A 10,954-nucleotide genomic window follows, 5' to 3' on the forward strand; every position below is an offset into this window, starting at 1 on the left:
GGGAAATGCTCGCCCCAGGCCACACACATTGTAGTGTCGTGGGGGGAGCTAGGACTGGAACCCAGTCAGTCTGGTCTAGAGTCAGTGCCCTTGACCGCTGTACTGTTCTAGCGCCTGGGAGGGGCAACAGCAGCACAGTGGGGGGCCTTGGGGTCTCCAGCCCTCCCAAAGTCACCCCCACTCCAGCCACAACCTGCTACAGGAGGAGGGTGGCACTCCAGAAACCAGGAGACTGGGCAGTTTAGGAGTGTGTATGTTTGTGTCCATTTCAATGTGTCACTGGGTGTCATACATGTATCCTGGTGTCAGTGTCACTGTGTCTGTGAGCTTATGTGTTAACTCCGTGATGTGTCTCTGGTTAGTGTGTTCGTGTGTTGTGCCTGTATGTCTCTGTGACAATGTCTGTCACTGGGTTTCTGTAGGTGTTGCTGTGTTTGTGTCACTGTGTATGCGTGTGTCACTGTTCTGTCAGTTGTCTTCTGTGTGTCTGTCACCGTGTTCTCTGTCTGTCACTGTTTGTGTCTTGTTGCTGTGTCTCTGTGCCTATCATTGTGTCCTGCTGTCTATTACTGTGTGTGTCTGTCACTGTGTCTGTTACAGTGTGTCTTTGTCACTGGGTTCTGTGGGTCTGTTTATGTCTCTGACACTCTGGGTCTGCCTATATCTGTCTCTATGTGTCACTGTCTCTGTCCTTCTGTGTGTCACCATCTACCCAGGTGTCACCGTGTTACTCACCACCCAGGCCACAGGTGGGCGTGTCAGGCCCACTGGTGCCAGAGCTGGGGCCCAGCCCATCCCACCCTCTCCTGCCATGGGCCAGGCTCGGCGCCTGTTTGCAATGCCTGCCCCAGGTAAACACCAAGATCCGGAACCCAAGGGCCACCTCCCTCACCTCCGCCCCTGCCCCTCAGCCTGCCCTGGACTGGGCTGCACCAGAACCCCACAGGCAGTGCCCTCAAACTGGAGATGTGCCCTGACCCTCCCCCAACCCATGGTCACTAGCCTCCCCAAGCCCTAGCCTTGGCCCAGCCCTGTCTGTCTGCTTCTCTCGCTCTCGCGCTCTCTCTCTCTCTCTCTGTGCCTCTCTGGGTGTCTGCTGGCCTCTGTTTCTTTCTGTCCCTACTTCCTCTCCCTTGGGTTTCTCTGCCCTTCTCTAGAATGACCCTTGTCTTCACTCTGTCACGGACCCTCTAACTTTTTTCTGTCTTTTCTCAGTGAAGTTTGATTTCTCTGTTTTCCTGATCTGTCTGTGCTCGAGTCAGCCTACCCTCTATGCCAATTTCTAACTCTGGGACTCTGCCGGTCTTCTCTCTCTCTTTCTCTCTCTCTGTAAGTTTCTCTTTCTCCTTCTGTCACTGTGTCCCTCTCAGCCCAAGTTTCTCAGTCTCGGCCACCATCTTTGTGTGTCTCCGAGCCCCCAGCCTCCCCAGAAGCAGACCTCTGCCATGCCCAGGCCCTTAGGGAAGTGTGTGGCCCCCAGCCTCCCAGCCCCAGCCCGCTGGTGTGTGTGTGTGTGTGTGTGTATGGTATATGTACATATTATTTATATCTGTACCCGGGGGCAGGAGGGCAGACACTGGGGCCTTTGTGTAGCCGCTGCCCGCTGCCTGCCTGCCCGCCACTCCTCTCCCTTAGTCCCTGCCGCCCGCCCGCCTCCACTCCCCCCGCACAGAAAGGTTCCTGTGGGGCCTGCCAGCTTCCTCTGCCTGAGGTGTGAGTGGGCACGCCACGGACAAGGCAGGCAGGGGGGCCTGGGGGATTTTTCCAGCTCCAGGGAAGCTTTCCGGGTGGGGAGGGCTGTGAAAGAAATGGGACTTCTCAGTTGGGCTGCTGTCTGTTTGCGTCTGCTGTCCCTGGGCGTCCCCGGGGTTTTTAACTTGGCTTGTCCCTGAGAGTCTGTCCGTACAATCTAATGTCATTGTGACTTTTTCTCTGTCGGTTTGGGTCTTATTCACTGTGCACACACTGTCATTGGGCACATGTGTTAGGTCCTCTATTGAGCCCTGAACACATAATTAATGAGATGCTGTCCATTTCAGCTGATTCTTTGCCATTTCTGCCTTATTTGCCTCACTCAGTGCTTGAAACCCTCTACCTGTTCTCATTAAAACAAAATCCAAAGTCCTTACCATGGCCTACGGGGCCCCCGGTACTCCCTTATAATCCCTCTAAACTCATTCTTATGAACCCTTCTTGTCATAGCCACACTTGCCACCTGGCTCCTTCTGGAACAAACCAACCTACCTCAGGGCCTTTGCATGTACTCTTCCCCCAGATTTCCCTTAACTCACTCCCTCATTTCCTTCAGTTCTTAATGCCATCTCCGCAGTGAGCCCTTCCCTGCCTTCCTCTTTAAAATAGCAACTTCCATCATTCTCTATCTCCTTTCCCTGGCTTATTTTTTCTTCTTAGGACTTACCACTCCATGACTGTCGCATTTAATGGGCTTGTCTGTATATCTCACCTGAATATCAGCTCCATGAGAGTGGGGGCTGCATTCCATTCCCCGTTGTATCCACAGCACATCCCACAGTGCTTGTCACACAGTGGATGGTGAATTTGTTGAAGGAAAGGAACCCATTAATCTATCTAGCCTTTAAACTAGCCCTGTGCTGGGTGATGCTGGGGACACAATGGTGACTGAGATAGCTCTGGCCCTGTCCTTATGGGGCTAACAGTGCAGTCCCCAGACAGTGATGATTCTGAATGTGCAGGGCTGGCACAAGGAAGAGCAGGGTTTGTGAGAGCCCAGAAAAGGCACCTGGCACAGCCTAGGAGTCAAGGAGGACTTCCTGGAGGTGTCAGCTGAGCTGAGACCTGGAGAGGAGTGAGGCAGGCCTTGTCATGGAGAACAAATGACCAAGACAGATGGAGCCTCGTTCTTCTTCATAGAGCTCTCTCCCTCATAGAACTTTTGAGTTTTGAAACGTCTTAACTCTCTAGTTCAAATCCATATCTTACCCTGATTTCACAGTCTGTCTCTCTCTTATTCGCTCTTTATTCCCCTCCTGTCTCTATTGTATCTGGATATTTCTCTACGTCTTCTCTGAACATCTGTCTGTTTCTACCTCATCTCCCTCATCTCAGAGGGTCTCTTGATCTCTCCTTGTCTCTCTCTCTCTAGGTTTCTGCCTTATCTCTTTCAGTGAGCTGCTCTCTCCACAACTTCCTCCCCACCTCTGTAGTCTCCCATCTTTCCTTAAGTCTCTCTGTGTCTGTTTCTTGAAACCTCTTCACCTCCTCACTGATCCCAAAATAAATCCAGAACCCTTTTGCTCTGGACCCACCCTGGTGCTGGGGGGAGGGGGACTGATCCAGCCCCCACACCCACACAGGTCAGGTCTTCTGCTCTGTTAATGGTTAACCCAACCTCTATCTAGAATACACACACAGGCCAGGCTGGGGGTGACTCCCCTGCCCCCCACCCACCCACCAGCTGTTCTTAAAGGACCAGGTGTCCTCCACAGCTCTTTAGCACCCATTGGGGCTGAGGGCCCTGGTGTTTGGAGGCCTCCAGCCCTGAGGATGGGGGAGGGGGAGCTACCCAGCTCTTGGGTCTGCCCAGCTGGGTCTGGAGAGGCCACAAGATTGCCTGGGAGGGGTGCACAGGCACAGAGCTCCATCCAGCGTCTCCCTTGCCCCAGGCTTATCACCGGGTGTATTTAATCAGGGGTGGTTTTCCCAGCCCTGCCCAGAGCCCAGGCTGGCAGTGCCAGGGGTGATTGAACACCTGAGACCGGATGGCTGGGGGAGGGGATGGGACCCCTCAGTTCAAGAGCTGGGGGTTTAAGAACTCCAGACGTGGAGGACAAACCACCACCACCACCCCTCCACTCCCCCACCCGTCCCTAATATTTGGGAGTTGGGACATGTGGGTCTGTGCAAGGTGTGTGAGTGGGCCACCTAGGTGATCAAGAGGATGGTTCAGGAAGGACGTTAGGGTCTTCCAGATTTAGCCGACGTGCTACCTGGCTTCCTGTGATCTGGGGCAACACTGAGTCTCAGAGCTGTATGACAGTGCTGTGTGGTGGCAGAAATATCACTCCCCATCTCTGTCCATCCACCAGCCTTAGCGCTTGGCATTCCCCCTCCCCGGAGTCCCCACTTCAGTGTCGCAGGGGAGGCCTCATGGGTGGGGGTTGGGCTCCTGGGGCCGCCCCCCCCCTTAACCCCTGCTTTGCCGCAACCTGCTCAGGCCCCGCCCCATGACGTCAGCGAGCAGGAAGTCCTGGTTAATGAACAGCCCACCCGGACAGGTGCGGGACAAGGCTTCGCACATCAGAGGCAGCCGCGGGGGGAGTGCCTTTTACCCTGCCAGTCACGGTGTTCTAGGATGGCCGCCGTTGACGCTGGTCTCCCAAGGTGGGCGCGAGGAGTCCAGTTCTGGTTTTCCACGAGTCCGCCTCTTGCGCTCTCAGGCACCACCAAAGGCCGAAAGTAGCCAGTGTTTCAAAAGACATTGTTAGTGAACCCCATGGAGGTAAATCTCCTTTCCTTGGGCAGTCCCTCTAGCAATCTAGCCTAATTATCTCCTTGCCCAGCAAGAACTCATACTCGTCCCTTCTAGAAAACCTCCCGATGTCTCTTTCCCCTCCCCCCACCTCACAGGTACCGAGTTCTTCTCCCTACATCCTGGGTACATACGGGGGGATGGACCAGAAAGGAAACCCAATTCCTGCGATTAGCTATGGATCCCATGCAAAAGCCATCTCTTTTTTTTTTTTTTTTTAGCTGAGCCATCCTGCTACCTGTTGGCAGCTCAGCGGCTGCTCAGCTTGGGCTGGACTCCAACCGCTGTTGCTCAGAGCTCAAACTCTTGAGCGAGCTCTTAACCAACTGAGCCACTTGGCCGGCCCAAAAGCCATCCCCTTTCTGAGCCTCAGTTCTGTCATCTGGAAAACGGGCCGATTGCTAGAACTTTTGACCAGTGGCCAACACTTGTAAAGGACAGCCGGCGGCCCCGCCTGAGTGAAGAGCGCCACCTGGAGGCTACAACGAAATGTCCTCTTCCTGCAGGATCAGTTCGGTCCCAAAGGGGGCGCAGCAACTCACACAACTAAGGGACCAAGAAGGAAAAAAAAAAACCATCTTTCGATTTATTGAAGGAGGAAAAGGGGAGGGGAGGGGAGGGGCAATAAAATGCTTTTGCTTCGTTTATAAAGAGCGAAATTTCCAGGAGGCCCCTTCTCAAGGAGGGGTGCACCTCTCCCCCAACTACGAGCAGCAGCAAAGCCAAGCCAAGGAGAGGAGAGGGAAATTGGAGGGGCCAAGGGACCCCCAAGCACTCCCTCAAACAGAAGCCACGAACTCCCCCCCCCCAATGCATCTACCCCAGGGGACCCATCTGGGATGAGGAAGGGGGTATATACACAGTTGGGGGTGGCACTGGGCTGGGTGGGGAAGGGAATAATTTATCCACAGCAGCGGTGGGTGGCAAGGAGGCAGGGGGCAGTAGTGGCCTAGGGGTCCCGTTCTTTCTTAACCTTGATGTCTCCAGCAAGGATGGTGGCGATCTCGCCCTGCATGAAGGCCCAGGGGACAGAGGAGCCCACCAGCGGGCACTTGTCTCCACTGGGGCAGTACACCTCGCCAGCAGGGCCCTGCGCTTTGATGAACTCTCGTGAGCAGGGAAAGCAGAACTTGTGTCCGGGCACCGAGGGGCACTGGACGAAGTGGGTGTCTTCTAGCCGCTCCCGGCATAGGGTACAGCACAGGGGGGCCCCAGGGGTCGCCCCGGTGCCGCTACCACCCCCACTAACAGCTTCTGCCCCAGTGGTGGGGCTGACTTCGGCCTCTCCGTTGCGGGCCACTAGGCGATGCTGGGCTGCAGGCTGGGCCGTGGAGGAGGCTGCTGGGCTGGCACCCCCTGCACGCCCAGGGCCCCCACCCCCGCCAGGGTCCTTGGGAGAATGGCCCAGGGCCTCGGCCACATTCTTCAGGGCAGCGATGGGTGAGGGCACACCAGGGGTCTCAGCGGAGTACGGACCACCGGGTGCCACCCAGTGTCGCTGCTGTTGCTGCTGCTGCTCCTCGGTGGTCATCTTCCCAGCCGCCTCGCCCTCAGGCTCGGGGGACGCCTTGCGACGACGTGCTGTAGGAGCCAGGTTGCGAGATGGGGCTCGCGGGGGTGGGCCACACAGAGCTGCAGGAGTCGGTTCTGGGTACTGCTGGGGCAGGGCCTCGGCAGGCGCTGGCTCACGGAAGCTGCGAACACCATCGGTTAGCAGCTCCCCCAACTGGCGCCATTCCCCAGAGCCGTGCCGGCGTTCATATTCGAGGTACTTGAAGCCTGATGAGGCCAGTGCCTTGCCAGGCTCCCGCAGAGCATCATGAAACATCTGGCGTGCCACGGCCAAGACTCCTGCGTACACGTTGCCAGAACCACAGGGATATTCGGTGAAGAGCTTCAGCTCAAACTCGTAGCCTGGTGGGCGAGCAGTAGCATCGAAGGCGAATACCCTCCCCACCAGCCCGTGATCCTTCTTGAAGCGGACATTGAAGGGGGCACAGGCAGACAGCGCCAGCAGCTGTTCCCGCACTGCTTTGGGGCGTCCGTGCCACTCCTCTGCCCTGCCCCGCATGGCTTCGTTCAGTTCTGCCAGACAGTCTGCATTCCTCTGCTGCTTCTCCTTCTCGAAATCAGAGCCGAAGATTGGACGGGCAGGACTCAAGCCGGGTGCCAGCGTCAGACCCCGGCTTCCCAGGCCAGACACCGCAGCTGCCAGCAGCCCGGGGGGCACCAAGCCGGGCATGGAGCCAAGCAGGGCCCTTCGAGCCCCCTCCGCCACGGCGTCCTCACGGCCCAGTCCATTGGCCAGGCGGGACCCCAGGGTGTACTCCAGAGCAGGAGAGGGCAGGGGTAGGCGGCCCGATGATGTGGCCCTGTCATAGCGGTCCTGGCCCGAGACACCGCCACCAGTCCCTGATGGCTGGGGCTGTGCCTGCGGAGGCGGCAGCTGGGGCCCCTGTGCGGCGGCCGCAGCCAGGTCCTTGGTGGCCGGGTGCTTGAGGGCCGGAGGACCAGGCGAGCGGCCCTCGGGGAGCACGTGGCTGCGCTTGAGCTGGCGGGCAGCGTCGATGAGTAGTTCTATGCGATCCGCGCCCTCAAAGTTCACGCAGCCGCGACACACGGCCTCACTGAAGTCCCACACCATGGCCCACGGCATCTTGGGCAGGTCGCACAGGTAGCACCACTGGCGGCGGGACGCCTGCACCGACGCCATGGTCCCCGCGCGCGCGCGGCCGGGCACCGCTTTCCACCCGCCGCCGACGTTCGATCCGCGCCGTCAACGTTCGATTCGTGTCCCCAGGACAGCGCGAGCCACCGTCGGGCCTCCGGCTCGGCCTCCCCGCCGATCCAGGCCCGGCCCCCCTTCCCCGCCCCCTGGGCCCTAAGCCTTTTTCCTCACTCCCGCCTCCTTGAAATGGCAGGCAGAGGCACGTCACCGCCCCCGCCGGGTCCAGGCTCCGGGCCGAGGAGCACAGCTCCGGCCCAGCGATGGGCCGCGGGCGCCGCCGCCTCGGGCTCCCGCCGCTCCCGCCGCCGCTGCCGCCGCCGCCGCCGCTGCAACGGCCGCCGCCGCCTCCACCTCCTTCTGCCCCAGAGGCCGCTTCGCAGGGAAAGTTACATAACGCACCGGCAAAGCCTTCTGGGAAACGTAGTCCCGCCGGGGCCGGTTCTTAAAGGGGACCTCAGGCAGGCAGCCAGGGAAGGGAAAGGTGGGAGGGGCACGCCGCTTCTCTGCAGCGCCACCCTTACCAATCCTCGCCAAAGGCAGGAGTTTGGCGCGTTCCGAAGAGTTCGGACGCAAGGGTTGGAGGCGGAGATGTGATACGAATGGTCAGAACTACCACGGATTCAGACATTGTATGGGGTGGACAGGCTTCCAGGCGCCCAGTTTCTGCTCCGACTTGCTGTGCAGCTTTAAGCAAAAATCTTGCCCTCTCTGAGGCTGTTCCCCTTCCCATCAAAAGTAGGCCAATGACCGGTTAGGAAGGCAGCCGCTCCGGGGGCGGAGTGGAGGGACCCTGATTGGATGGTTTCTGGGTAGGGGACAGGCAGCCGGCAGTTTGGTGGTGGTGGTGGTGGTGAGGGTTTACTTGGCACTACGTCTTCCCTAGAATCTTGGGTATCAGACTTGACCCGGGCCGGCAATAGCCGGAGAAAAGAGAGGACTAAAAGCCCTGGGCCGGGACTCTGCCTCAGTTGCCCCATCTGCTAAAGGGAGTGGTCGAACACCCTTCAACTCAGTTCCAGCTTTGCGAGCGCACTCTGGTCTCCAAAGGGTTACGTTGCCAGTTTCTCCGCCCCCTAATTTCACTACAATTCCCAAAATGCTCTACGGGGCGAAGAAACTGACGCACTTCCGCTGTCTGGGAGGTTGGCGGCGGGGCGGGGGGGGGTTCCCGGTTCCTGCCGCCAGTCGTACGCCCGACCCTCACACTGGTTAATTTCTGGGGGCTCTTCCCCTGTTTTCAAAGCACAGAGTTGAGGGGATCGCCACCCTCTACTGCTCCCTAATTTGGGGGAAGGAAAGGAGGCCAGAGCTGGCAAGCAAGAGTTGAGGTGGGCGTCGTTTCTGTAGGAGAGCTAGCACCAGACCACCTTTCTCCAACCTTAAGAGTGCTTACTACCTGATAGGCCCAACCAGGCTCTGGAGACCCTTATGTTTTTTAATTCCCATATCGGGTGCAGTGCAAGGTGGACTGGGGCCGGAAAGACAGGTCCCCAAGTTCTAACCCACATCAGCCTCTTCCTCTTTTAGGCCTGGGTTCACGTTAAGAAATATTTATCTTGTCAGAGTGGCATTCATTAGTGTTTTTTCAAGCTAATCAGGGCTGCCTACCCACCTCCCTCATTACGCTGCAACCATAGCAGCTGATTTTGTTACCCACCTGTATCTTTTAACATCCTGTGAAAGATATACCTACTTTTGCCTCATCCTAAGCAATGTTATGTGCACAATCATGGGTTTTATGTTCTAGCTACATTTTTACAAAATTGGGGGTGAGGTTAAAAAACTACATACAGAACCATTAAAAAGGCCATCTGTGTATCACTGAAAAGGATACCGTTCTTTGGACTGTTCTTTAATAAAACACTAGCGGGAGTAGAGTTCTGGCCAGAGGCTGGCTTCAAGTGGAATGGCTTGGCTGGACAAGTTTAAAGGAAAATTCCTGAAGTTCTCAGGAAAAAAATGGAGACCCCAAGATTCTGCTTTTCACTGGGTACCTTCAGGTTAAAATGGAAACAGGTATATAAATGCTAAGTATGATTACTGGCCTAGAAATGAAGCATCATAAATGGAAGTTTTTGTTTTTAAAGTGACCATTATTTCAAAGATTCAACCCCTCTTCGCTGGGCAATGCTGAGGACACAGCAGTGACTAAGATAGGCTCAGGCCTTGTCCTGACAAGGCTTGGCCTGGTGACGGAGGCAGACGTTCAATTCAAATGTACTCAAATAACTATTTAACTGCATTTTTCAGTAACTGCTTGGGGGTGGTGGTGGTGGTGGTGGTGTGTGTGTGTCTGTCTGTCTGTGGAAAGGCTTTCCTGAGATGATATTTGAGCTGAAACCTGAAAAGATAAACAGAATCTAGTTGTAGGAATTAGACTCCTAAACCAAAAGAGGCCCCCTTTGCAATGAGGACAATGGAGGCCCATGGTCACACAGCTGGCTAGGGCAGCATGAGGGGCTGGGCCAGGTCTGAATCTAGAGTGCTGGTTATCTACTTTGCTGCAGGCCCTGCAGCAGGTTTGGGAGTAGAGAACCAGCCCATCTTCATGAACTATGGAGGAAATATGCCTTAAACAAAGGCACTTCATTTGGGGACACTACAAAAAAGAACCACAGGACACAGGGAATCTAAGAAGCAGACCCCTCCTAGCCTGGGGAGGGAATCCTGGATGTTTTCCTGGAGATGGCATTTTGGTGGTATCTGAATAAGGCTTGAACACCACACTTGATGGCTTTAAGGACAATTTAAAAAAGGCTGGAAAACCACCAGCCTCCAACTTCAAGGGGGTGTCACCTGTCCATGGAGGGGCGGGGCAGATGTAGGTGCTGGAATCCCAGGCCTGTCTCAGCCAGAGCCCAGAGTAATTGTATTAAAAATAAGTTTATTGATATCTTTTCATCACTGAGAAAGGAGGGGGTTGAGCTCTGGAGGTCAGAGACTGCAATGGGAGGCAGGGGGCCCAACCTATACCTCCCCAATGAGAACTTGACCCCCTCTCTAGGGTCCAGACTGCTGTATCCTCATTATCATCCATATTCTGATTTGTCTTGCAACCCCCATTCCCTCCAAAGTCTGGGTTGGGGAGGTGAGGAGGCCCTCACAAAGTCAATTCTCTTCAAGTCAAGACCAGGAGTGGTTAGGGAAGGGGGTTATGTACAGACCCACGAGGTTCCCTCCACAACCCACAAAGGGCAATAATAAATAACATAAAATTGATGGCTTAGAAGTCAGGGTTAAGGGAAGCAGCCAGGCAGACAGCGCTGTACTGGAGAAAGGGCTGGGGAGCCCATCAAGGCCCCCCTGCGAATCAGGCACTAACTAGTACAGGGAGTGGGGTGCTCACGCCCCTGCAGCAGGAAGCCAGGGTGCGGCTGGCATGGGGAAGGTGCATGGCCCTCCTCCACTGGGCTAAGCTGGGAGAGGAGGTGCAGGCAGAAGGAGCGAAGACAAGCTTGAACCCAATGGCAGATTCACGGAGATTTCCATCGCCCCCGCCTCTTCCGTGTAGGAAAACCTTTCCTTCTCTTGTGTGGGGGGGAGTCATGGGGAAGAAGGGGGGCTGGGGATGGCCGGAGAGCCCCCTCCTCACTCCTAGGGGCAATGATCACCCCCCTGGCTGCTACCATGGCCCGGTCCACGACAGCAGCCACCACTGACACCGGCTCTGGGGTGATCTCCACCTTGGGGGTGGGTGGGGGCAGGATGGGCCTGGG

The 10,954-nt window shown here is 56.5% G+C and overlaps 2 protein-coding genes across 2 annotated transcripts in view; both read right to left on the reverse strand.

The window, feature by feature from the left end:
* Positions 1–5,071: 5,071 nt before the first annotated feature.
* On the reverse strand, positions 5,072–10,018 carry IRF2BP1 (interferon regulatory factor 2 binding protein 1). Its single transcript, XM_019629532.1, has one exon. The coding sequence runs from the start codon at positions 7,221–7,223 to the stop codon at positions 5,460–5,462; it is 1,764 nt and encodes a 587-aa protein (XP_019485077.1). The 5' UTR covers positions 7,224–10,018; the 3' UTR covers positions 5,072–5,459.
* Positions 10,019–10,102: 84 nt separating this feature from the next.
* Positions 10,103–10,954, reverse strand: part of MYPOP (Myb related transcription factor, partner of profilin) — a 9,033-nt gene continuing 8,181 nt past the window's right edge. Inside the window, exon 4 of the mRNA XM_019629484.1 lies at positions 10,103–10,949. Within this exon, the coding sequence (XP_019485029.1) occupies positions 10,712–10,949 (238 nt within the window). The 3' untranslated portion in view covers positions 10,103–10,711. The remainder of the gene's footprint in view (positions 10,950–10,954) is intronic.

Source organism: Hipposideros armiger, unplaced genomic scaffold (assembly GCF_001890085.2).
Source record: "Hipposideros armiger isolate ML-2016 unplaced genomic scaffold, ASM189008v1 scaffold_859, whole genome shotgun sequence".
In the NCBI taxonomy this organism is placed as follows: domain Eukaryota; kingdom Metazoa; phylum Chordata; class Mammalia; order Chiroptera; family Hipposideridae; genus Hipposideros; species Hipposideros armiger.

Bases quoted from the DNA above. Each gene is read 5' to 3' on its own strand.
- IRF2BP1 (XM_019629532.1), bottom strand. From the start codon at position 7,223: ATGGCGTCGGTGCAGGCGTCCCGCCGCCAGTGGTGCTACCTGTGCGAC.